Source organism: Phalacrocorax aristotelis, chromosome 19 (assembly GCF_949628215.1).
Source record: "Phalacrocorax aristotelis chromosome 19, bGulAri2.1, whole genome shotgun sequence".
NCBI classification, from domain to species: domain Eukaryota; kingdom Metazoa; phylum Chordata; class Aves; order Suliformes; family Phalacrocoracidae; genus Phalacrocorax; species Phalacrocorax aristotelis.
Window position 1 is genome coordinate 6848379 of NC_134294.1, and position 27274 is coordinate 6875652.

Here is a 27274-nt window from a genome sequence, read left to right on the forward strand (position 1 = left end):
CTGATGCAAGCTGAATTATTCTTCTCTATCAGTACATTAACCCCATACCCCACCAGTTTTTTGCTGCCTGCTCTGACAGTATGCCACCTAGTTCAGATTTCTAAAGCCAGCAGAGAGGGACAGGTCTTGGAAATGGCAACAGCAGCATAAGGAGAAGAAGGGAGAAGTGTAAGAGTTGAGAGAAGCAATTGGCAGTGGAGGTAGAAGTTTAATAAACAGTCTAGAAGTTACCTTTTAACACTCTTCCCCAATAGCAGAGGATCTCCAAGGGGGTGTGGTGGTAGCACTAAAAGATTGGAGTGCGTCAGAAGGAAGATAGGCATAAGGGTGAGGAAAGGGCTGAGCACATTGGACCTGTATGCTCTAGAGAGGAGAGAATACTGTGCTGGGAAGCTGACTGTCTTCTGAGCTGTGACTTTTGCACTTGGGTTAATGTCAGTGACAATACAGATTGCTATTACTGCTGTTCCAAAAAGGCAGCATGTCACAGTATGGTGGCCTTCTCTGACTCTTGCAGGGCAAAGACTTATAGGGGTCTGTGGTGGTAAGTAGTAATGCTGTGTGACAGGGTTCTTAAGACAGATGCAAATACATTTGGATGCAACTGTCAAAGCTTCTAGCTTTGTTGAACTGATAAAAACCACTAAACATTAGTAGCAGGAACTAAGTGGTTTTAATGGGCAGAGCAAAGATTTTTTTCCAGCCTCCTGCTGCCCAGGAGACAATTGGTTGGATTCAGCTAAGCATGATTTGCTGGGGTTGCTGATCTAATTGGGTTGACTTGTTCATTTTTAACCTTCAGATGACTTTCCTTTACTCAGCAGAACTGGATCGCCAGGTCTGGGTCAGCTAATGGTACGTTAGCCCAGCCTGCTGCCTGTCACTACGGCAGGGCTCAGGTGGCGGCTGCTTTGTGAACTGCTTCCTAAAATGGAGGGGGGAGAGAGATCTTCCCATTTATTGGCTTAAAATCCTAGCAAAGCCTGTTCTTTCACATACAGGCATTTGTGGGCTAATTCACCACTGAGATGTTGCAGTGAGATGGAGAGCAGGTTTAAGCTGGGAGCTAAATTACTATGCTACCTAGTTCTTTTTAGACCTATTTGGGCTGAAGTAGAGGGAGGCTTTGCCAAGGCTGTAATTCTGCCCTGCAGTGACGTGACAGCCTAAGCAAACTTCGGTCAGTGCAAGCCATAGGCTCTTCTGATGCGCTTGGTTAGTGTTGGCTGCATCCTGTCAAACTTGCTTGTGGATAGACTTGCATTTTCTGTCCTAGTGAAAAATCAGAGGATTTTTTTTAATATTACCTGCAGGCTTAAGGGAGGTCTTTGCAGCATGTCCCAGGAATTAAATCAAAACCCTTCACTTAGTAGCCACTAGACCAATGAGTTGTGGCAGGCTTTAAAACACAAAGGGAAAATTCTGTTATTTTGACTGAATACTCATTGGGTTCACTGACCATTTAATTCCAGGGTTTTAAATTTTTTTAAAATTAATAAAATTTTGAGTTGTATTAGTGAAGCATCTAGTAGAGACTATAATCCTGTTCTGCCGCACAGAGGAAGGAAGTTATAAACCAGACCGTGAAGAAAACAGTGGAAGAAATAAACAATGCACAAGTTAAAGATGAAGGTCTAAGAGCCCTCAGCAATGTCTTCTAGCATTAAAATTTCGTGCATTGCCATAAGACTAATCTTCTCTCTTCTGTTTCCATTCAGAGCAGTACTAAAAGCTGCCCCTAAGTGACTAAAGAAGTACTCTCCTCTCTAAGAGCATACTTACCCTCTGCAAATAAGCATGCTGATAGGACTAAACTACTCATCTTCCGTGGACTTGCAGAGGAAGAGTGCTTAACTCACTGTTTTGTTTCCTTCCAGAAATTAGCTGTGCACTCCGGCATGGATTATGCCATCATGACGGGTGGCGATGTTGCCCCCATGGGGCGGGAAGGAGTTACTGCCATGCATAAACTCTTTGACTGGGCAAATACCAGCAGGAGAGGGTAAGTAGAGGTTCCTCTGAATCCTGAGTTTGGTTTTTTGCTTGGAGAAACTCACTGCAACGATGTAGTTCAGACCCCTGATCTCTCTGTTACTGAATGATACTCTTGCACAGATGAGGTAACACTGACCAGGCGTAACATCTCCTAAAGTCTTCCTAGAATGGGTAAATTCTTGCTGTTTAGTAATATTTAAAAGGCTGAAAGCTTTTGCTCTTCTGCTCGTTCAAACCCTTCTTGCTTACTTCAGATTTTCCAGATCAGCTGTAGCTTGTCTCTCTGCTGATCCCACCAGGCAGGTGGAGAGAGATTGCCCAACTGAACGCTGGGACACATGTCTTCCAGTGTGATTAGTTTTCTGTCCGTAGTTAGAAGGCTTAGCACAAATGGAGATGTAACCAGGTGTATACACTCTCTGGATATTATGTTCCCTATTGCAATTTCTCAGATTTTAGTCTCAGATAGTGTTTGGATCCAGCTTCTTGTTTACTTTTGAGTCTCAAGCAGAAATAGAAGAGGGTAAGGGGGAGACAGATGCTAAAGGCATTGATGTTAGGTGTAAAAGTCACAAGCTGCTGTGCTTTTTCAGTCACCTTTAAAAGCAAACTTTTATCTGCAGAAAAGCGTTCATGCTGAGGCTAAATCTTGACTCCCTGATTTTGTAAAAGTACGTAGCTAATATTTTCATACTAGTGTAAATGGATTTTTGCAGTCCAGAGGTAGCTAAGAAGTTGTTTGTCCAGCCAGGTTATTAAAATTCAATAGGGAACTTCCAGTGGGTGTCAGTTTGGGTTTGTTTGTGCTGTTTTGATTGCAGGTCTTTTGTAAATGTGGCTAACTGGTGATTTATGTGTTCTCTGATTGCTTTAGATGGACATTATCTTGCAGCGTCTGTTTTAATCCTTGCTATATTCATCATCTAAATGTTTCTATATTTGCCCTTTAAAAAAAAACCAAAACTTGCAGAACAAATGTCCTAAGGATTTAAACTCTTGAAGCTTCTCCTACCCTGAGGACCTATAGAAGGAAAGGTGTAAGAATTTAAGTGAGCATAGGAAAAGAAGTTGGAAGAGGTACAAGGATACTCAGCTAGATGAAGACTACTGGATGCTTCCACTAAAGAATTCTCTTTCACAGACCTGCCTAGGTCTGAGCTTATTCTCTCCTCTTATAAAAACTTCTGTGCATTTAGACTTTATACACTTGATCATGACTTTCATAAAAGGGCTATCTGAAAGGTTATGTGTGTCCATATACCTCAGTATTCTAAGCTCCAGTGACCTTCGAGTATTTAAGCAGATGTATTGGGTTTGCTTGGCAAGGTTTTGGTAGCGGGGGGGCCACAGGGCTGGCTTCTGTGAGAAGCTGCTAGAAGCTTCCCCCGTGTCCAGTAGAGCCAATGCTGGCCGGCTCTGAGATGGACCCGCCGCTGGCCCAGGCCGAGCCCGTCAGCGACGCTGGTAGCGCCTCTGGGATAACATATTCAGGAAGGGAGGGGTGAAACCTGTGCAACTGCAGCCAGAGGGAGGAGTGAGAATATGTGAGAGGAACAGCCCTGCAGACACCGAGGTCAGTGAAGAAGGAGGGGGAGGAGGTGCTCCAGGTGCCCGAGCAGAGATTCCTGTGAAGACCGCGGTGAGGCAGGCTGTGCCCCCGCAGCCCAGGGGGGCTAGCGGTGGAGCAGATATCCCCCTGCAGCCCGTGGGGACCCCACACCAGAGCAGGAGGATGCCCAGAGGAGGCTGTGACCCCGTGGGCAGCCCACGCTGGAGCAGGCTCCTGGCAGGACCCGTGAATCCATGGGGAGAGGAGCCCATGCTGGGGCAGGTTTGCTGGCAGGACCTGTGACCCCGTGGGGGACCCGCGCTGCAGCAGCCTGTTCCTGAAGGGCTGCACCCCAAGTCGAGTCTGTTTTGCCCATGATGGTAGTTGGTGACTGATCTCTCCCTGTCCTTATCTCGACCCACGAGCTTTTCGTTATATTTTCTCTCCCCTGTCCAGCTGAGGCGGGTGCTTTGATGGGCACCAGATTTTATTCTGGATATCCAACAATGTTAGCTGTTAGTACTGTGTTGCCTTTATTAGCTGAAAGCCATTGTCATAGAAGACACTTCTCTGCAGAGACTGTAGCTGAGAATATTTTCAGAAAAAATTGAGTAAAAGATGTTAATAGGCTGTGAAATCCCTTGAAAGAAAGCTGGTTTTGAAGCTAGGCAAGAAGGTAATACAAGCTGTGACAGCTTTATGAGCAACTTGTTTCTGTTATTGATAAACATCTTTATACGCTTTGTCTCTTGGGAAGAGCGCTACCCTTGGGTTATAAGTGAATTTATTTTTGTGAATTATTAATTGAATTTATTAATTCACTTCTCCACAGGTAGTAAAACCATTAGTTATTGCTAGTGTGGGTTGGAAAGGAAAAAGCCAACAAAATTGTAGAATCATTAAGGTTGGAAAAGACCTCTAAGATCATCAATAGCAACAATAAAGCAAGTTGCAGGGGAGGAATCTGGTTTCAAGTTTTCAGCATGGTATAAGGAAGAAAAATGGCAGGATGATGCCATTGTCACCGAAATTTCTTGTATGATTTTGTACCTGTCCTGTACCCTTGCATGCGTTCCTCTAAATAGGAAGGAATGCTAAAATAAGCATTCTTACAAATACTTGGGGAGCCAGGTCTAAGTTTCAAAGATCATCTCCAACTTGGCAGTAACATACCAGCACTGCTAGATACAAGCCTGTTGCCAAACTATGCCCATGAAAACGCCCATCTATGTTTCAAAATCTGGAGGAGGTTGAAGTCATGTGCCTGAGAATTGCTCTGTTCAGTCTGCTTCTGGACAGCAGGAAACAACACTCCAGAGGCCTGGAGTCAGATTTATGGCCTAAGGTGTCTTAAGCTAATGCCTCTTTCTTAACTGTTGAGGTGGGCCAAGTGTATGCAATGGAAACGTTGCTGTAGCTTAGCTGAGAAATGAATTTGCTTGTGTAATCCTTTGGCTTTACAGCTGGTCTCAGTTATGGGTACCTGGTAGTGGGACAGGAGAATCCTTGAGCCATTTGAGCCTCACTTACCTGTCTCCTATTACTGTGTAGCGCTTTTCTTTTACAGCCTCTTGCTATTTGTGGATGAAGCGGATGCATTTCTGAGGAAGAGGGCAACAGTAAGTACTTCCTCTGTCTAATCTGTATATGCTGCAGAGTTAGTCAGCCAACAACCTGATTAGCTAGCTTGAACAGGCAAAAGATTAAAACTGGTGAATGCCTTACTACTCACCTAATAAAGTGGTGGAGAGACTAGAAATTAGTGTCTTGCAGCTGAATGGAATGAGCAGCTCAAGATGGACTTGAGAATTCCTCCCTGCAAAAGATGGGTGGCATTATCTTTCTGGAGGTGACTGGGCAGTGGGAAAGAAAGAGGTGTATCTTGAGAACAAGAGAAGATTGTTCACACTGCAGAGTTGGTACCCTGCAGGGTTTGGTTTTTGTCCCAACAGATGTTTATCTTGGGAGGTTTTCATAACAGAACTGCTTTTCACTGCATTAACAAAGCTACACTAGTATCTTCCCCTGTACAAATTATTTATGTTTCCAAAGTAAGTCACTGTATTGTATGTACTGAATCTGAACCTGCTACTTGAACCCCAATGGTCTGTTTAAAGAGCCATCCCTAGAAGATTACTTTGAATGTGTAAGTGAATTCTTTGTTGTAGCTTATTTTCCTGTAAGTATCTTATTGGACTTGCCAGTTAAAAGTGTGTTCAGCAGGGAAAGCCACCTGGGCCAGTGCTTAGTGTTGGGTTTGAAATCAACAGAATCACTGAATGACAGTGGGTAAACATTTAATCTCTGCTGGAAGCTTTAACTCCTAACCTTTTTCCTGGGTATACAAACTGATCTCTGTTTTTCAAGGTATTACAGTGCTTTAGATTCTACTGTAATGCAAATGCTTGACAATAACAGAGCTCACTTTGTCAGTAATGCCGTGTAAAGCTGTGACCTGTCTTAGGTCCCCAAGCAGTTGATGTTTCTTTGGATTTCATCTTTGCAGGAGAAAATCAGTGAAGATCTCAGAGCAACTTTAAATGCATTCCTGCACAGAACAGGACAGCACAGCAACAAGTAAGTATCCAGGTTCAGCCCTTACGTCAGCTGAGATTTCCCCAGATTGAGGAAAGTCTGTAAAGAGTCTGTGGTGTGTAAGTGAAGGTTGGAAATGTATGATCTGTGCTACTAAGAACTTCAAAAAAATCTGCATAGAATATCCCCTCTGCAGCTTATAGATTGAATGTAGCTTCTTGTCCTTCATATTGCCTGGGACCTGGAAATTAGAACTCAGAAGGGCTGGACACGGGGTAGAGATCAGAGCTTGTAGAAAGGGTGTGTGTTTGGCCCACGTTATGTGCAAAAGGGATCTTGAACTGCCTTTCAGGACAACACTTCCCCTGCATATGGTATGTAGTGGTGAGCAGTTCCCTCATATGTCATCCATACTGTCTGTGGCTCCCTTCCAGCACTGTAGGGAAATTCTTCCCTGAAACAGGGGCAGTATTTCAACATCTTGACTGCCTTAATGAGTACATTCTCTCTTGATCAGTTACTGTTGTTTAAACAAGGACAGTATTGGGCCCATGAATATCAATATCACAAAAGGGAATGCAGGGTTGATACTGGCTGCGTGTTTCATAATATCTTAAAAAACGCTTCAGCTTATGCTTGTTTGAGCTGCTGTGCCTCTCCAGTGCTTTGGTGGCCTCTTTCCGTGCTGCGCACGTGTGTGCGGTGGGGGTGGGTTTGAAACGTTGAGGCAAATGAGTTTAAATCTGACCCCAGTTCTTTTGCATGAGCTGTCTGATCGGTATGTCTGTGTGCAACGTTGCACGTAAATGTAGGAATCCCAGAGCTAATTCCTCATGGCTGCTAGCAGATTTGCTGAACTTAGATGATTGCAGGGCTGGCTTGACAGATGTATGCATTTGTGTGAAATTCATTGCCAATCCATCCATGCTCACTTGGTCACATTAATGTTAACTTCCTGCAGAGCACTGCTTAGTCTAACAAAAGCCATTTCCAGGGCATCCTAATAAAGAGAGAGAAAGATTCCTTGACCTTTTTCAAATATTCTTTGATTTGATTTTTGTCTGTGTGTGAACTTTACTTAGTTGTTAAACTTCTTTTACAAAAAAACTTGAGCCAACAAGAAAAGCTGCTTCTCTGTGGGAAGGTGAGTTTCTCAGTGATGAACTGCTCCCTGAGTAAGGTTGTAGTGAAACACTTCTTACAGTAACCTCATGACATTGAAATAAATATTCTAGAAGGTCATTGTTTCGGGACAACAGCAGGGTGTTTTCTGTCCTTGGGGTCTCTCTTGAACCTTGTTAAAACCAACGCAGCTCTGACTGATGGTTGCTTGCGTGTAGCTTCTCCATTCCTTCCTCTGTCACAGTGAGGTGCCTTGGATGGTGTGTCTTCCCAAAACCAGTAGGTTGCTAGAAAACAAGGCGTTGAGCCTGCAAGAACCTTGCAAGATCCTTGGTTTTCTCTTTGGGAGGATAGCGAGTCTTTTCTGAAATGGTATCTAGAATTGCTCTATAAATGCTGAGTTGAGTGTAATTATTATTAAGCAATGTTGTTCTTGCTGTTTGCAAGAATAAATATAATAAATACATATTGGCAAAGTGCAAGTGTTCTACATCAACCAGAGCAAATGGTGCTTAAGATACAAATACAGTTTTCCAAGGGGAAGACTGTAGATATCCTGAGCTCCTAGGCAGTCTTTTGCCTTGTAATTGCAAAGAGATAAAGATGTTTAGATGGAACTGCAGAACTTTTAGGAATAATAGCATGTATGTTTTAACTTTCAATAGTTCCCCCTTTTTCTAGGAAATAGTCCTTTTCAGACTTGTAATGTCTAGTTGCTGTGGATCCAGCAAAGTTATCTTTTTGACCAGATTTATAATTGCACTATAAGCCAGTGACTGGCAAGGGGTGGGAAGGGGATGATTCTTTCTCCTGATGTTAAATGCCTTAGCAGAGCTCTGGGCATGCTTGTTTGGAGCTGGTGGGTGCCATGCCTCCACTCAAAACAGTTGGGCCGTCATTTTGTCAGATGTTGAATTCAACCCTAATTTAAACTGAGCCATTCTAGGAGAATGAATGTGTCCTTGTGATTCATGCACTGCTTTTTACTTCTGAACAGCCCTATTGCTGCTTTGGGCAATAAGGAGTCCTGTATCCATTAATGGGAGTTCACTTCAATAAGTCTAATAGCGCGTGAAAATTGAGCTGTTTTGGTGAGACCCTGAGGAGTACTGTTGCTTTACCAGTGAATTGTCACCAACGTAACGAAGTACTAAGTGTTGTGAATCGCTGGCTTAAACTTCCCAAAGAACTTTCTGCGTTTTCTTGCAGGGTAGTTGACGGTGCCTGCATCTCTTGCTCCTTTGGATCATTTTGACAGTAGAAATGAGCGAGGCCTGACTATCAGGTTGCATGTCAATCCCTTATCTAAGCTGTGTTTCTGAGGGGGAGTCCTTGTTGGTAGAAAAGGAAGAGTTTCATGCCTGTGTGGCTCCTGGGTTGGTGAAGTCATCTTCAGAAATGACAGCAAAGAACACAGCCCCCTGTAGACTAGGATTTAAATAGATTGCAAGAGCATCAATATTCCAATAGCTGTGGTTAAAAGCCCATTTCAAATTAAAATGCACAATTAAGCTGGTAACATCAGTTAAAGCATTAAAGTAGAATTGGCATGGGGAAGAAGCATCATTACAAAGCAAAAGAAAGGGCTGCTGGCTTCAAAATGCAGCAGGAGAGAGCAGGATCTGGAAGCTGGCCCATCTGTGCCGTGAATAAAGGCTTGGTAAAACAAACTACCTTTGTTTTATGGTACCCATTGTGGATGCCTCTCTTTCTGCACATGTTAGACTTGGTAGCAGGAATGTGTTGTCAGACTTGCTTGAAGGAAACAAGTCACCGTTTACCAGCTGCTGAAGGATGACCTTCCCATGCACGGACCCAGCAGTGGCACACTCCCCATATTCATGGGACAGGATGAGTCCGTTCAATGCTTGGCAGCTCTTTGAGGGGTCTGAGGTTTCAGTAATGCTGTTGGCTTTCAGTTCGGCAGCCATTCATACCTTCAGAGCAGGACTAAGACAGCCCGTCGTGATTCTAGGGTGCTGTGCAGTTTGAATTCAGTTCCCCAGACTGGGATTTAAACTGGAGATATGTATGTGCCAGAGAATATCTCTCCATGTTGTCCAGCCTTGTTCCAAGGTTTCAGTCTTAGAGGTCTCTGGGAGGTTGTACTGTTGCTAAAGGTTTGTGATATTCCTGAACCGAAGGAGGTTGTGGGTAAAGTGATAAATAAGGCCTCTATGGCAAGGACTGACTGGGGAAGGCTGATACTGGAGGGCTAAATACTAAGTTAAGCACATTTCAGTTTTAAATGGCTTAAACTGCACTGCATTTTAGTATGTCGCCTGAGATGCTGTTACAAAGCAGTTTCTAAGGAATCTTCAGATGTTTCAGGTGATGAAATATCTTTGATACTGGCCATGGAAGTTCCCAGTGTTTGGACTGCTTTGTTGATTTTTATTTTTATGGGGTTTTGCAGTCTTTCCTCTCTTGTTTCATACTCCCAGGTTTATGCTTGTTTTAGCAAGCAACCAGCCTGAGCAATTTGACTGGGCTATCAATGACCGAATAGACGAAATGGTGAACTTTGATCTGCCCCAGCTAGAAGAACGGGAGCGGCTTGTGAGAATGTATTTTGATAGGCATGTCTTGAAGCCAGCCACAGAGGGTAAACAGTGAGTATTCCTGCAGAGCTCTCCCACTCTATAGGATTCTCATTCTCTTATTGTTTTTCTTCGTCTCCTTTTCTGTGTATTCTGTCTCACTCTCTATAAACCCACTTTAAACAAGTAGTACAGGTAAGAGTTGGAGAGGTGCCTCTTGCTTTCCTGTTATGGGATGAGATGCTATCCTAGGATTTCATGCCATGGTTTGTTGTACCCTTAAAATTTAGGAGACCAGTTACTGCACTGGAGGCAATAATGCAAGTAGGAACAAGTTGGAACTCCTCATCCAAGCACTTGTCCTTGGCTTGGCTTAACAGAGGCAAATCAGACCAAGTGACTCATTTCTTTGTGTGCTGTGCAGTCGTGCACTTTTTTTGGTCTTAATCCAGATAGGCATGTTTCTTTGTGCCACAAAATTGGCCTTTCTGGGCCCAGGAGAACAACTTCTGTGCTCAGGCTGGGTCTTTCTACAGAGATTGATCCAATCTGATCTTTGATTTCATTGTAAGTGTTGCTTTTTGCAAAGCCTACCTCTGACTCCCTCCCCCTCCTGTCCTGTCCTGTGGCTACATGTAAACTAATCCCTGTTCTTCTGCTTTTTAGACGTTTGAAGCTGGCCCAGTTTGACTATGGGAAAAAGTGCTCGGAGATTGCCAGGTTGACAGAAGGCATGTCTGGCCGAGAGATCTCTCAGCTTGCAGTGGCATGGCAGGTAAGTAGGGCTTTTATCACCGGGCTTCTTGGTTCGTTTTCCCTGTCTCGGTGGTTTGAGCGTTTGATGTTGGAGTCTCAGATCTTGTCTCACTTCAGGGGTTGCATTACGTTCATACCGTAGTACTAGAATGCTGCTAGCTCTGGGGTGGGTGTCAGAGTATGAGCATAATTCCTCATCTTATAAATAGGAACAGTTTTTATAATCGCTAATGGGAAATCTCTTACTGAATTTAAGTAAAGCAAGCGAGCTAGGAACGGGTTTGGGCAAATCATGCTGGCCATGAGCTTGAGAAGCTCAGTAGAAGATGTGCCATAATGTTGTTGCCCATAGTGTCCTAATGCTGTCATATCTAAAACATCCTCTGCCCTACTTTGTTCTAAGCACACCTTTAGTGCAACTTGAGTAATTGAAGGAACAAAACTAACTGGAAAATGGAGCTGAAAAGCCTAGGTACTTCTGCATGCATGGTACCTATACAGGAATTAGAAATGCAATCACCTTGAGTGCAGTTGTTCACATGCTTAACAACCTTAAGCACTTTTTTGATCAGGCTTTCACCTTGTTTTGTCACAGCTGTCAGTTTCTTACTCTATTGTGTATTCTTATAAACTAACCTAGTAATATCCATTTAAGGAATATGCTCCAAATTGTATGTCATGTAACTTACTAATGTCACCTCCCTTTCAGGTACTGTAAAAACAAAGTTGTTTCTTCTCTTTTATTTAGTTTAGCAGTTCACAAACATACAGAGTTTGTGCGTTTCATTCCTACTACTATTTTCCCACCTTTTAAGGTACAGAAAGTATTTATCCTTTCTAATCCATGTAACTGCAGTAGTCCTGAGCTGACGTCCAAAGCAGCCATTTGCATGCTGTTAGTCTTTATTTTATTCTTTGTATGTCAGAGCACAGCAGGTTAATTTTACTCTGTGACTTTTGTACTATTGAAACATATTTCAAAATGTGTGCTGTCATCTGAAAATGTGTACAAAGCTTTATTTTTTGTTTGTTTCTGTCCTCTAACTGCCTGAAAACATACCACATTAGTAGTGTTACCAGTTCAGTCAAGCTTAGCAAGATGCTTGACAGGTCTTTGAGATTCAGAGGGAGGTAGTGCATATTGGAGGGCGTTAGGTGGCCTGCCATGGTCTCTGGTTAGCGTGTGTTCAGACACCATTCTGGAGGGCTGACAGGTTGAAGGAAAGACCAGAATCTTGGACCCTTCTGACCTTCACAGAGCCAGTAGATCTTGCGTTCATTTCTTCCAAGTACAGCTGTGGGTTTTTGTGGACTTCTGGTTTTGAAACCCAGAGCAAAGACTTAGGGTGTTTGTCTTAAACTCAGTGACAAATGATGTGGGAGAGAAAGCAGAATACACTAATTGTTGTGGAATCTTGTTATTTGTCTTCATTTAGAGGAGAACCCCCTTACCCGTATGTATGAAAAGCTTTGCTGCCAGGCGCTTCCTGGAGTAAAAAGTTGTGATAAATGATCCTTTGCTTTTTATCGCCCCTTATCTCCCAATTTGTCATTGCTCCCTGGGAATGACCTCAGCTTTTATCATTTATCCTTTAAGTGATCTTGAAGGAAGGGAAAGGTGGGGGTGATTAGCTCCTTAGTGTTGTTGCCCTCCTCACTTTTTAAAATGTAGTGCCAGAACTATTAATGAGGTTCTGTGTGAAATTGCAGCAGGAGGTTGTGTTCCTCTCCACTGTCATAGAACAGTCAAAGGGCTCTTTTTTAAAAAAAAAAAAAAGAAGAGAGGGTGAGCAAAAAGTTGTTTTGATGTAGAAGCTGCAAGAAGCTTCATCTGTGTCAAAATTAAAGTTGGTGGTGGTCCGGAACGAGGGACTTCCTATCTTGATCAACAAGGGATAAGATATGAATTGTGATGTGTCACAGGTCAGTATTAAAATAGCACAGGCGTCTTGCAGCTAGTGGCTAGGCACATGGACTTCTTTCCTCAGGAGATGACTGGGTGGATACAGTCCACCAGTGGGTTTGAGAGGGCATGCGGAAAGGGGTAAGGTTTCTGTACTGAACACTGTCCTGGGAGCTGCCAGCCAGAGCTGTTGATCCTAAGTGCTACCGTAGGGTTCTTTTCCAGCCATTGGGCCAAGGAATTTGGAGCTGTAAGTGACTGGAGCTTGACTAGAGCTTTACAGAAGGATGCGTTTATGTCACGTTTGGCCCACTTGACTTTTGACTGTGGCAAGACTTGTTAACACCTGCCTTTGGTTTTGCCTATATAAAATATTAAGGGTATGGCACTTCAGTGGCTGTGGTCAAAAGCCTCTCTGTAAGCAGGTGTTTTAAGTACTCTTAACCCAAGTTGATCTCTTGAGTGTTATTGGTATTTTGGGGCCTGGGTCAGTGCTGACAGATAGCTTGTTATAGGTAGCTTTGTAGCTGATACAATGGTCTCTCCTATCAGGGAAGGATTAAGGCTGCAGTTTGACAAACATTTCTGGCAGTGTTAGTCCTGCCTCATATTCCTGCCTTTCTGCTGTCCTTTCCATTGTGCTGGTACGCGTCTTTGTACGGCTGTACTATGAACTGGGTCAGGGAGCTGATCGGAATTAAAAATAGCTTGGCAAGACAAGTTAACTGCCTAGCTATGCTGTTGCCCTGGCACATCTGAGGGCGTGGATCAGGGTGGGTAGGGGCTGTGCGAACCACCATAACTGGCTCAAAATGCTTATTGGACTTTCCTCAGCTGGATGCAACAGCTGTAAGGTGGTTCTATACTACAGATAGGACTTAACTCTTCAAGTGTTGGTCTTTTAAACTCCTGTATGACTCAACTTCTGATTCTAGATGGCTGATGTGGGAAATAACCTGATGTGAACAGCATGAATGAATGCTTGAATTTTAATCTGTTTGCAAGATACAATTTTGTCCACCTTGGACGTGCAGTTACAAGGAAGCTACAAAAGTGCTTAATCTGAGGATTTAGGGAGCTTCTTCTGTGACTCTAATTAAGGTGAATTCTGGACTTCCTTCTCAGTTCCCTGCTTGCAGTTGCTTTTTCCCCCCCTCTCTCCACCCAAAGCATGATGTCAAGTTAACAAAACAGGCAGGAAGAGTTTGAGATGATGTACAAGTTGAGAAGATGAAGGGCAGGAGGAGCCAAGAAAAGGGAAAAAACAAGATATCTATCTTAACAGATCTGTTTCTGATCGTAGTAACACCTTAAAGAGCTGGTAAACACCAGATGTGGTAAGCCTAGTCCTCTTTCTAAAGTCCTTAAGCAGACTTGAAACAACTACGTCTTGAGACATTTAAGCTTCCAACACTCTTCTAGATAGGCCTATCACAACAGCTGCTGAAATGCAGTGTGCCTAAGGTCTCTGTTTAATAAATAAATTCAGTTGACCCATTGTGGGGAAGATTACAGCACAAAGCCGTAATGAAAACTGCTGATTGTGAATGCTGGAGCACAGAGCTGGATGGGAGCAGTTTTGTTTGCCTTTTGTTTTCTGCTACTTTGCATAGTGCCCTGATGTGACTTGGAGATAATCCTCAAAGTGTAGGTTTAATTGCAACATGCCTGTCACTTAATTCACCTCAGCTTTGTATATACATTTTCTTAATTAGTTTATTCCTCCAACAGTAATTTGCGGTGTTGCTGCCTGTATGCATTATACCTCTGTCTTGGAACAAAACTTCAGGCAGTGTCTGCACAACAGAGACGAATGCAGAGGGAGCAGAATGGCAGGCTTAACCTATGGTGAAGCGTTGTTCTGTTCCGCAGGGTCTGTCCTACTGCCTCAAGCTGACTGAAGCCTAATTGCTTACAATTCTAGTCCTAACCTCTATGTGCTGAAACCTAATCAATTCACCCGTGAAGCCCAGGTAGTCCTAGGAAAGGCAGTGAGGAATCTGCACTGCTACTCCTGCTTCCATTCCTGAGTCTGCAGAAGTGCTGGGGGAAGTGGACAGGGAGCACAGGAAAGTATTTATCGTGGACTTGGTGGAGTTTTGAGATGCTAGGATCTGCAGCAGCTCTGCTTAGCTTTGCTGGGGTCATCTCTCATGGCCAGAACTGAACCTCGGAGATAGTTTGGGGAAAAGTGAAGTTCTGAAGCAGTAGGAGGAGAAACCATCATAGCTGTTGGCTCTTACCTAGCAGCGTATGGCCACTCTGCTGTTCTGTGGCCTCACGGTCATTTCTCACGAAGATGTTTTTGGAGCATTCTGCCAATATTGCTTTTTAACAAAAACATCTCCGTTAAACTAGAAGCCTGAGCAATAGCTGCAGCTTTCATAGGCTTAATTCCACTATAAGCTGGGCTTGAAATTGATTGGCTGTCATTTACATGAAGTTTTAGTTCACGGTTGTTTCAGTCTGGCTCAGTTTGTCCTGAATTTACCAAACAGAAAAAATAAGATGCAGAAAAGCAGAGGGTGTAACCTCTAGCGCTGGGAAAAATATTGCTGTCTGGCGCAGCTAATGGGCTGCATGCTAGAAATCCATTTTAATCTCTTCTGCAGAAGACCGAGCATTCCCTTTTGTCCTTGTGCTTTTCCATTCCCCATGTCTAATGCTTTATGAATATAGCATGGATTAGATGCATTTACACACTTAAAAATTCCCTTCAGATCTGTTTATAGTAATGTGCAGACTTCCTAGTTCTGCGCCCTGTACTCAAACCGCTGATGTGCTTTAGATAAAATGTCAAAAAAAGCAACCTTTCACTATTCCAAGCTGTTATCTCTGGAGAAGTGTTTTGGCAACACTTCAAGAGAATTCCCAGGATAGAGGTGAGCTTTCTGTCGTTTCCTTGCCTTTTGTGCCACTGACATAAATGCCTTTTTGCTCCCTGACCTTGTTTATATTTAAAAAGAAAAAAAATCATCTGCCTGACCAAGTTCTGAGAAGAATTTAATGTTTCCATAGTGGTGTGAGCTGAAGGACATTATAAGGAAGCGGGGGGCGGGGGTGCTTGTGTTTCGGGTTTTTCTTTTTTGGGCAGGCCAATTTCATTATAAATGTGATTCAGAGGATACAGATTAGTTTGGCCAAGTTAAAATAATCCATGGTTCTTGGCTGAAATGAAGCATTAGGTCACCTAGGCTGGACTTGTCGTCTGTGCTCCATTCCTCTACTTCCCCCCCGAAATACTTTGTTTTCAGATTATTTCATAATTGGATTTGAGTTATAAAGCACGAGTAGATGCACTGGAGAAATGGTTTAAAATTGGTCCATGCAGAAGGCAGAGGTATGAATATAAATGAAGCTTAGTACCATTTTTGTGTGTGTGCAAGCTACTCCCAGAAGGGACAGCTGCTTCTCCCATTTGCTTTCTTGACAGCTAGGGCCTGAGGCTTTCTATAAATAGAAAGTCATTGAGAAAATCAACAGAGCGTGAACTGCACAGCTTTGCAGGAGTTTCCATAGTTGAATTTATGGTCTATGCAGTGGCAGGGAGGAAGGGAAGACAACCTCTCTAGGCTGTGGAGGCACACAACACACATCCCAGGAAAGCGCTTACTCCCTTTTAAAATGCCGAATCCTACTGGCTGGAGGGCTGCATCGGCAAAAGGGTGCTGGCTACTTTTAGCTGTAGGTCCCTAGTCATGTCCTGCAAAAAAATACAGGGGGTGAGGTGGGGGGGTGGGTTATGGGGGTGAGCCAGAGAGGATGCTTCAGCTGAGCAGAACCTTTCCAGCATGCCCCTTTTACAGTGGTGAGAGAGGACATGTCTCAGTGAGACATGCCGTATAAATATTTGTGTCAGCAGGCAGGTTATGGCAACAGTGCTCTTCTGGTGTCTGTGGGAAGTAACTGCCTCATTGTGTTCAGGATGCCTCCTGCTCTGCTGGTGAATACAGAGGGCAAGTGCCTTTATGCAAAGCAAATTCTCTGTTTGCTGACCTTCTATTTCTCACTCCTTGCCTGCAGCCAGTGTTTACTGCTAACTTGAAGTATGAACATTAGCCTAACTTGTCACTTCTGCCTTAAGGACGGATGACAAAGCTTTTGCACAGAGAACGATCTGTTTTGATGCTTCTTGCAGTAAAAAACAGCAGCTGCCAACTCTATGGTTACACGTGGTTTGTGCAGCGAGGCCTCTTGTGATCTAACCAGTTCCCCAAAAAGGACTACCAAGCAGGGGCTGGAAGGTAGGCTAGAGGAGGCTGAAAACCAGCTCAGGTAACCTTTTGCTCATTTCTTGAAATAATTATTCCTCCTGCACTGAGGTAGCAGTTATCTAACAGGCAGGTGTAATCTACCATACTGGGCTGGTCAGTGCTGTGAGGATACTGAGCAGTGCAACAGCTCACTCTGGGGTTCTTCTTCTCCCATCTACATCATTGGACTGGACAGTGGGTGCCTAAAACAGGTTCACTAACTTCTTTCTGTGGTGCTTTTGCAGCAAATGTCATTGGTTGGTGTAATTGATGCTTTGCACTGTTAATGATTTACAGAGCGTATATCTAACACCGTAGAAGCACACCTCAGCCTGCCGTGAAAGCCAAAGTCTATATTCCTAACTGGCATCCTGGGGAACAGCCGGCAGACAGAAGGGTTGGCGTGTGAGCATCCATGATGTGATAGCTCTCTGGAAGGAGAGAGGTGTGGGCAGAAGTTTGGGGCTGCTTGGGGCAGGCAGCATGGATGCGAGAAGCTGGAGGAGGTCTCACCCTGATGCGTGTCAGGCTCCCTCGCTAGCGTAGCTGCACGAGGAACCACGGTACTGAGGCGCTTGCATAGGGAGTAACCAGATTTAGAAACCTGTAGCTTGGAGTTGCGTTGTTACCTTGGAGATGGGTACAGCTACCAGTATAGGCATCCTTCCCTTCCTTGGAGGGTATGGCTGCTTGTGTTGTCATCTGCAAAATGTCCATCGGACATCGGAGTCCTAGCTGTCCTGCAGGTTTGGACAAAAGTAACAATCCTTTTGCTGCAGCTGAAGAGAAGTGGCACGCAGTCCTGTTTCCCTAAGCTGCCGCTGGAAATACTGTGGGCTGCTTGGCAAGAATGTTCATAGTTTTCAGCCCTTTCTGCAAGGAACTATGATCAAATTTGTATTGCCTATCGAAGCAGCAACAGGACCAAGTGTGACTGTTACCAGGCAGAATTGGAGAGAGATTTGGGGTATGAATGGAGGTGGGGGAAAAGGGAAGGTCCCATGGGCAGGTGAGTATGGAGTGGGAGCTGACACAGCACAGAAGTGATGCAGGGGAGATTCGTAGCAGAACACATGAGGAAAGTAAGATCCATGCACATTAGACTCGTTTTACAGGTGCCACGTTGCCCGTATTCACTCTAGCACTGATGTTAGTTCTCCTGTGCAAGCGTTTAAAACATTTTCTGTTGTCCTGCGTGGAGTTATTCGATCACCATATGCACCTGTTACTCTTTACCTATTGGCTTCATACGTGCAGCGCTTTTAAAGCAGGAGAGGAAATTTAAACAAGCCAAGTGTGACTGCAGCCCAGCCACACTGGCTGCGTTCAGCATTGTGAACCTGTGGCCTTGTCTCTTCCGAATGCAAAGATTTTGCCTCCCGGGAAATCCAGAGGTAGGTAGGCAAAGGTGCTTGTTAGCAGCTCAGAGACAAAGACTTTATTGTATCTGTGAGTGTTTCTCTGTGCTCGGACAGTTGATGTATTTCAGTCCCTGGTACAGCTCCATCAAGGAAAACCTCTCTGATGGCGATGTGCCAGATTGCTGTGGGTACCACCACTGACTTAGAACAAGACAGGAGGTAGTGCTAGGTAGTGTGGGGGCAAACGTGCATGGAGAAGAAAACAAAAGACAGGGACCAGTGTCAGATCTTCACTGATCCTAAGAATTGCCATCACTAACTTATGTCTCTTCTGCTTTTGCCCCTCCAGGCTGCAGCTTATGCGTCAGAGGACGGTGTTCTTACAGAGGCCATGATCGATGCCCGGGTAGCTGATGCTGTGCAGCAACACAAGCAGAAGATGGAGTGGCTGAAAACAGAGGGTGCTGATACAAGCAAAGGGACTGGCAGAGACCTGCTCCTGCCCCTCCCCAAAGGAACACTGATGTGAGAAGTCTGCAGGCTTCAGACCAGCATGTGTGGGGAAGTGGGCATGGGAGGAAGCTGGGAGGGTCTTCTGGGCAAATGTTTGGTGGAATCATGTTGAGAGAAATGCGTTGATTGGTGCAAGGGAGGGGGTGCTGCCTTAGTCTGCCTTTGATTTCAATCTTTTAAAGTGCACCAGAAGAGAAAATGGTTTAAATAAGGCAGAAGCTATTGTATTAAAGGACCCCCTTGCTAAAATACCATTGACTGTGTTAGTCTGTCTGGCCTGTCCTGCTAGAGGGGGCCCAAACTCCAAATCCTTTTCAGCCATTTGACACTATTCTGGAGTGTCCCAGTGACCACAGGCCTGTGGGAGCCCGGGGCCCGTCCAAGCCTGCTACTCCCATATATTTAACTGTGTCGTGTTTATGCTCCAGCAGAGGTAGTTCTCATCTTTTTTTCCACAGATCCTGCCCAGAACATACCTCCTTGCTCACACCTCTGTATGGCATCACTCCTTGTTCTATCGTTATCACCTGTTCACCGATCAGGGTTGACTGTGTTACAGAGGTGTTTGGTGCGGTTCACAGTTGCACAGGTTAACTTGGAGTCAACACTTAACAGAAACTACAGCTGTGCAGGGGGTTGGCTGATAAGTGTTGGGACTTCCCTTGTGATGTGGCTACACCAGCTGGTGCCTGGCTGCTTCCTTTTTTCTTCTGTGTGCTTGGGTCCCCTGGAAGATGACTGCTGAGCCAGCCTGCAGTGGTGCACTGCAAGGGACCAAAAGCTCTGGAGCGTGACTCCTCGGCACCGAAGTGCTAAGTGTTCCAAGCCTGAGAGCTTTTATGCCCTTCCAGTGTCGCACTGTAGAATAACCGCACATACTCCTTGGATCACAAAAGGTTGTTTGAACTGCAGTGGAGCAACTGGCACTTCCTATAGCACAGTCTTGAAAGCACTGCTCAGGGTGCTAAACCTGCAGAGCTACCTATTTCCCAGGTTCCAATGTGTCTGTTCTGACTCTACAGCCCACAATGCGTTGTTTGCTTTCTCCAGCCAGGTACTTGCTGCTACAGCTAGTCTGAGAACAGCCCTAGGTACATTTTTCCCCCCCACAAGTAAATCATCTTGCTCTTTAAGGAGGTGAGTAGTCAAGGCTTAGTGAGTGTCTGGCATACAGGTGTCCGGCATGGTCTGAAGAGAAAGATGAGTGGGGCTTGTTTGCTACTGGCTGCTGCCGTTAAGCTGCTGTTGCTACACGAGTCTTCAGCTGCATTTCTGGAACAACTGAGAAATGTGCCACTGTCAAGTCATGAACACGAGCCTGTTTTGATCAGATGAGATTTGCTCTGTCTGTGTGCATATAAGAGACGGGTCAGAAAATATCTTGATTTTTTTTTTCTGAGTTTGAACTGGATTTGAACTCTGCGCTCTGCTCTGAGTCCCCTTCTGTAACTACACTGTGCAAGCACATTTGCCTGACCTAAATCTGTGCCCTTGAGTACCTTGCTGAGATGTTCTCCTCTGACAGGAACTGACAGCAGCCTCTGATTTGTCCATTTCACTGGTGGTTGTTGCTGAACTTTGAGAGATGCACCCTGACAAGAGCTTGTGAGCATGGGAGTGGAACAGGGCTGGTCACCAGGGTCCTCAGAACAGGCAGCCTTGTGGGACACCAGGAAAGAAATAGTTCTTGGAGCTGCAAACCTTCACGGTCTTGGGCTGCCATCTTCTCTCAGAATAGGTCTCTGATATTTTCCCCTGGACGCCAAGGGGGGGAATTTGGAGATGTGTTTTTAGACGCTGCCCCTTTGTTAGGGACTGGTGTCCCACAGCAGCAGTGCCCAGACCTGCATGCCCCACTAACACTTGTTACGAGGTACTTTGCTGTGGGAAGGGAGGAATCACTGTATAAACTGAAACTGCAGACTTTGCTCTGAATGACTGAAACTTAAATGCTGTTTTCTTCTTCTTCCCTTCCAGCCTAGGCGTAGTTGTCCTTTAGTCCACTGATATACTAGAGGATTACCTATTCTAGGCTTTCCCCTTCATCTTTAGATTTGACTAGAATTATTTCTGCTAAGCTGCAAGAGATGGAAGGGAGCTAAGCAGAGCCACTCTCTGCTAAAAAACCCTTGCTAATGAATTATGTGAGGGAGCAGTCTGATATTGTGTGATTAAAATCTCTAATTGTGACACACACCTTCAATACTTTTCCCCTCTTTTCCATAATCATCTCCATGAAGCGCAAAAGGAGCTGGGGGAGAGGAAGGGTACTCTCTTATCCTTATGCTGCCTGACTGCGCTTATGCTGATACCGATAGCTGGGAAGAGGATCCTGCTGTAAAGCTGTGTGAAAGGCACAGCAGCTGCTGGCTCAGCTCTTTCACGCGATTCCTCCTTCAGATTGCATCAGGTCCTTACACGGAAGCAGAGGGAGCGCAGAGCTTGTGATGCAGCTACTATCCATGCCCCTGTGCTGTGCAACAGTGATTAATTGTGGGTTCGGGAGAACAGCGAGCTGGAAGTAGCCTCTTGCTGTGGCGGGGAAGGCAGCAGGAAGCACAGGCTGACCTGAGGGTTCTCAGGTTTGCCTAAGTACAGAAGTACTTTTCAGTGAATTTTTAAGGGCTTTCAGTGACCACTCTTAATGATGGATGCCACGAGTCCTTAGCTGAGCTTTGCTGCATGGGCTTCGTATGGATGGAAAGGACTGTCTCTTGAAAACAGAGGCATGGGTGCTTTTGAGAACATGCGGATGCCGTAGCGTTTCTGGTGTGTATTGAGACATTGCTCTGGGTGACTCACTACCTGGTGCTGCTTCTATCCCAAGGGGCAAAGTTCTTTCCCCTTCTTGGGCAGCCTGGAAGATGATGCTCTCTCCACTCAATGAAGTCTGTTTCCTTAATTTTCCTCTAAAAGGTGGGGGATGGGTAAGTAGAGACATTTCTATGCTTCATTCTAGGAGCTTACTCCTAGGAACAGGGCTCTTTAATATACAGAACATGTCCTGTGTGTCTCAACCTCCCTTCTCCCTCAGAAACCCTCACGCAATCAGCTGGTCAGAGCTCTGCACATCTGTGCCCGTCATACTCAGCCATGTGGTGCAGGCTCTCGTGCAGCCCTGGTGCTAGTTGATAGCCCAGGAGCGGAGCGCTTCAGGGCTCGCTTGGTTTTCTTCTCTCTGTTCACCGTCTCCCTCCGCAGCCTCTACCTGGTAGGTTGTGACAGCATCCGCGTGTCTGAAACTCACAGTGAGTTCTCATCCTCCTTTGCAGAGAAACCTGTGGCTCTGGGCAGAGCAGGCACATCCCCCAGCCCCCTTCTGAGAGATCCCTATTAATACAAGGCCTGAAAGTCCACAATCGCTTCTACCCTTGGCGGCAGGACTGTTTGCACCCAGCCCTGTAGTATGGATACATCATTTATTAAACTTGAGAATGATGGTTGTGTTACCTCCCACCTGTGAAGAAGAGAGAGGTGTCGCCTAGGCTGGGGAAAACTGAGGAGGTGGAGCAGAAAACCCAGAGATGGGCCTGATTCAAGAGGGTTGAGGTCGTTTAAGGGGTGCTACATCTGCCAGGTAAGGCGGCGGAGGAGTGGCAGAGATGGTGTGGACAAGTTGTTTTGGTCCAATCTGCCAACCTGGTTGTTTTCATCTCCTCCCACTGCCTTGAAAGAGTGCCGTGGGCTTCCACTTGTACAAACTGATGCTGTTTGTTCTTCCCTGACAGCATTTTGGGAGCTGGCGGGGTAGGTTCCAGCCAAATAATCCCATTGTTTGAGTGCGATGTCCTTGTGTTCTGGTTAGTGGCGTGGGGAATGCTGGGAACAGGTAGCTGATACACTGCAGTTCTGCACCTGGTCAGTCTTTGTACAACCCGGAACACCTGTTAGCTGTCAGGCCTGAAAGTGCTGCTTTTCTCAGTGATGACACTTCATTTTTCTTTATTTCCTGTGGAAATTAGTTCTCTATCCATTCTCTCACACTTGCACACTACTCTTCCTTCCTTCACATCACATGCCATGGGCTGTTGGATGGGTGAAGCCAGCTCTCCCAGTGCATCGCAGGCACTATTGCTACTGGCTCTCTATATCCTGCCTTTGAAAAGAGGCTCCGTGTCCATTTTCCTATGCACGTTGCTCCCAGCCCCCAGCTAGGTGATTTCATGCCCTCCTGCCCACTGAATAGCTGTGCCAGTTGCTGTCACTGCTGCTGCTCACGGGGAGTGCAACGGGGAAGGAGGAAAAAGGCCACCTGTCTCTGCTCAACTTCTGCCTCATCAAAGATTTAAATGCAGGGCCTCTGTCGCCTCTGCCAGCCTCATCAATAGGTTTGGTTTGCTGTCAGCTCACAGGATGAATGACGGCCCTGCGAAGGTGGCACCCAGCAAGCTATTTGTTAACACTCCGTGCAGGGATAGAGGATGGCAACCCCAGGCTGAGGTTATCTCCTCTCTGTGACACCGAGTGAGTTATGAGCTAATAGCACTTTATTAAAACAGCATTTTGTATTGGAGAGCAAATCTAAGAGCAGATGGATTAGCAAGCAATCCATCACTCCTCATCTTTGCCACTGCCGGCTGAAACGCCTTCTCCGCTTCAGCATTGCAGCTGGGAGACAGATTTATAACGTGGTCATCTATCTATTCTCTGTTGCCATCCATTAAAGTATTTACTTTTGAATCCGACGCACTGGGAGGACAGTTCCGCTGTGCGCGTTGGAGGACGCGAGCGCCGCACACTTTCTCACCAGTGCGTGTCCCGTGCTGTAGGGCTTAATGGGAGGCAGGAGTATTGCTCTGCCAACCGGCGTTGGTGTTTTGAACGGAGAAGAAACAGATTCTTTTATAATCCGTTGTCTGTGGCTGTTTCCGTTTTATTGCAACATTATTATTCTGCCTATATTTTTCTTAAAAAAGGAGGCAAACCTGATTATTTTGTCCAGCCTGTGACGCAAGTCACTGACCTGCCCTGGGAAGCCTTGCGGCTCCAGGAGGTCCTTTGCTTATGGAAGGCAGCTGATCTCCTGCAGCCAGTGACCGAGTCCTGTTGGCACGTGGATGTAACGGCGATCTCTTGGAGGGATCCTGACAAAAACAAGCCAGGGTTTGCTGCCTCCCATGGGTGGCTTGTCTCTGTATTCGCCTGGTGTGCAACCTCCCAGGTCGTGCAGACCTGGGATCTGTCTTACAGTCGTGCACAGCCCTGCGCTGCCAGTGAAGCTCTAAGGCATGGACACACAAAAGCACCACAGAAGAAACCAAAGCAAACACAGGACATAGTAAACCCATCTGCAGGTGAAGAGCTGGAAGACAGTGTGGCTGCAACAAGAGTAGGGGTTATTAGTCACCCCTAGTGACCAGTAGAAAAGCCTTTCTCCATGGTTACCTCCACCCAGCTTCTCTTGCAACCTCCAGGCCATTCCTGATGAGCATCCCTGAGTCACTGCTGGATACGGTAATTCAGCCAGCGTCTCTCCCACAGACATCAGCCACCCGGGCATTGGGATAAGGCAAAAGTTGGCCAATCTGAGCTGCAGTAGATGAGGAACCAAGGACTTCAATCAACTGGATACTCAGTAAGTGCCACCAGGCTGCTTCACTCGTCAGCTCTTCCTACCAAGCACTGACAGCGGAGGCTGGGTGCCTGGTGAAGGACAGGTATGGGTCAGCTCTTGCTTTGAATGACCCGGGACAGCGATTCCTTGCTGGCTGGTTTTCCTTCTCTTTCCCCTGGTTCCTTGAGGCAGCACAGCCTTAACAAATCTTGGTGATATCTTCTGATACGTGGCATCTCCTGGAAAGAAGCTCTAGCTTAGCAGCATTACCAGGCTCCATGACATATTATTTTTACAAGCTGTGCGAAGGGCAACAGTGCATGGGTAGCGCAGAGAAGTCCCCAGGCAGTCGTCTAGCTCTTGCCCTATCTCTAATTGTTCTCACCTCAACAGAAGTCTCATCCTTGGTCTCTGTTGCTTGCCAGTTTTTACCCCCAGACATAATTTGAGATGCCAGTGCCTGCAGCTTTCAATCAGTTCCATGACAACAGCTCCCTGCCTTACTTCCCGGGAGGTTTTTTTTCCCCTCTCTCTGCTGCTGCTGTGGGTTTTATTCTTGTTGTGGGGGTTTCTTTGCTTAGGTGTTGGGTTTTTTCTGTTGCTGCTCTGCTTTCCCGTAGTGTCCCCACCAAGCCTGAGTAAGATGTTCCCAGATTTGCCCAGACTTGTAGAACAACTCGTGCATCAGCATCTTTGCACATAAGGACTGAAGTCCCACTCAGTGTCAGAATCGCTCTGTTTGTGTATGTGTGGTCCTGTTCCAGGAGAGAGAAGAGCAGAATGAAGAATGTTAAAGGGCTGGTTCATAGTGGCAGGTTTCGGTACTGCTAGAATGGGATGAGCACACCTCTCCTTGTCCGTGCCAAAGCCCTAGGGTTCCTGCACCCTGCCTTCCTCGCTCGCCCTTGCAGGCAACAGGCAAGAAAGGCCCACACGCCGCTCTGGAGGTAGCTTGCACCCAGAATTTGGTTTTAACAGTAAAATATTTAGCTTCTTTTTAAATCAGTTTTGGACCTTAGAGCTTCCCTGTGTTCCCAGCGAGTGGGGGACAAGCAGGCTAAAATCTGGGACAGTGTCCTGTGATTTCACATAACCGGGGGGAAATTGCACAGCCCTTCTTCATAGATCAAGGCTGGGCACAGCCTTTTCCCACACCATTCAAGCCACGTTTGTGCCTCCTCCTCTCTTAAACCTCTGCCTGTAAGCTGGCGACCTGCTACTCTGCAGTGCCCCTAGCAGGCCTCCAGCCTCCGACCCCCGGAGTATCGTTTGGTTCAAAGGGTTGGAAAAACCACTCAGATGCAAAACATGCAAAAAACTATTTTACTGACAAACAGCAAAGGACGGGCTTAGTTTCAGGAGCTGAACTGGATATCTATTATACAAACATATTGAAAGGGAAGGAATGGCTGAAATACACTCGCTCATTGACCCAAATAAAATCACAGTGTGCTTTTTTCTATTGCCTCCCCACCCCCAAGCTCTCTGCAGCCTTCAGCTGCTCCCCTTAGCTTCAGCACAGCACTGTCACCGCTCCCAGCATGGCCGCTGGAGAACAAACTGTAGGTGACATTTGCCTGTGCAAGTGTATTTAATAAAAAAATTAGCCATTATTGCTTTTCAACCACAGTAGAGATTATTCTATGATTAGACTCAGAGCAGAGTATCATCTCTTTCTCTCTCTCTGTTAGTATCAACGTGTGTTGTACCTCTTCCTGTCTGATGCATGCAAAATTGCTTTAAGTGCAGAAAAAAAGAAAAGAAGGATTAACAATCAGGGAAAACATCTCTCCAGGTTTTGTCCTTGTATTCTCACAGCAGAGCGCTATTGAAAAAAAATCTAAACTCTGTGCTGGGTCCTGCAAGGGCTTCCACTGCCTTAGTCATTGTGAGCTGAAGGCGCTTAGCGCCTCGCAGGATTGAGCCATCCTCCTGGTGCCACCTCTCCATGGAAATCCCAAGGCTTAGCTTGAAACGGGGACTAAAACTAGCAACGCTGTTGGAAAAGAAATGAGTGCAAACGAATGGGTGGTACTAAGAGGACGAGGCTTCACGCAGTGAACGCATGATAACACACAGCTATAAACACAGACACGCACAAAACTGGAACAGCATCCTTAGAGCCCAGCCAGGATGCGGCATACTGGCAGCCCAGGCTCACTGGAGAGCTCCTCCCGGCCACATTTTCCTACTCCTCTGCCTCCTTCTCTTTTGCCCCAACAGCCCACATGCACAGAGGCTGCAGGCCTGGCTTTTTTTTTTTTCTCTTCAGTAAGTTCACTTGCTGCTTCATGCTCTCTTGGGCACCACAGTGAGCCGTGCTGGCCTCAGAGGACATCTCACCGTCACTCCATCCCAAACTAGAACCAGCAGTCCTCTGTCCCTGCCTAACAGCTAATGCCGCCTGTCCCCTCTCTACATCCCAGCGCCTGTCACTGAAACGTACGTCTGTTTCACCAGCATATCCAGGTTGCAAAGCATTTGATCCCAATGTCTTTCTATTTGTACTGTACACTCTAGGAATCGAAGTACTTCTATTCCTTTACATCCAGAGGTGCTCTGGGAGCTTCCGTTGGCTATTTCTACCTTCAAAGCCTCCTGAATGCAGAAAAGGCCTCCACGTTCACCCACTCACACACACACGCTTCATCAATGCCACACTGAATGTTAAAGTGCTGCTGTGAAGCTGTCTCAAAGTGAAATGAGACGGAGGCTCTCTGTGTCATTTATCGCCTGCAAGCCTCTAGCCTTCATACAAGCGAAGGTAAAGGTTGAACATCACCTTCCCTTTTCCAGGGCAGCCAGTACATGAAATGTTTCCTTCACAATGTGCTTTCTCCAAGCTAGAGAATAACCTTGGATCAGCCTTCCCTCACTGGGTCCCCCAGGGCTTTCTCCTGCCTGGGCTTGCCTAGACCTTGTCCAAGGTAAGCAAAAGCTACTGATGTTTGTGTTTGCACTGCCTGCTGCGGTCTTCAAGTATCAGCTCTTGGTCTCTTGCAAAGCCTTCAGCTCATCTTGACACCATTTGTATGGCTTTTTTTTTTTTTCTTTCACAGAATGGTTGAGGTTAGACGGAGCATCTCACGTTCATTTGGTCCCATTCCCCTTGCTCAACCATGGCCACCTAGAGCAGGCTGCCCAAGATCATGTCCAGTTGGCTTTTGACTATCTCCAAGGATGGAGACTCCAC

The 27274-nt window shown here is 45.9% G+C and overlaps 1 protein-coding gene across 1 annotated transcript in view; it reads left to right on the forward strand.

Annotated features, from left to right (window-relative positions):
• LOC142066351 (ATPase family AAA domain-containing protein 3) overlaps positions 1–18778 on the forward strand; it is a 30766-nt gene extending 11988 nt beyond the window's left edge. Inside the window, exons 11-16 of the mRNA XM_075113664.1 lie at positions 1878–2002; positions 5112–5163; positions 6051–6121; positions 9646–9813; positions 10408–10516; positions 18364–18778. Of these exons, the coding sequence (XP_074969765.1) occupies positions 1878–2002; positions 5112–5163; positions 6051–6121; positions 9646–9813; positions 10408–10516; positions 18364–18543 (705 nt within the window). The 3' untranslated portion in view covers positions 18544–18778. The remainder of the gene's footprint in view (positions 1–1877; positions 2003–5111; positions 5164–6050; positions 6122–9645; positions 9814–10407; positions 10517–18363) is intronic.
• Positions 18779–27274: the final 8496 nt, after the last annotated feature.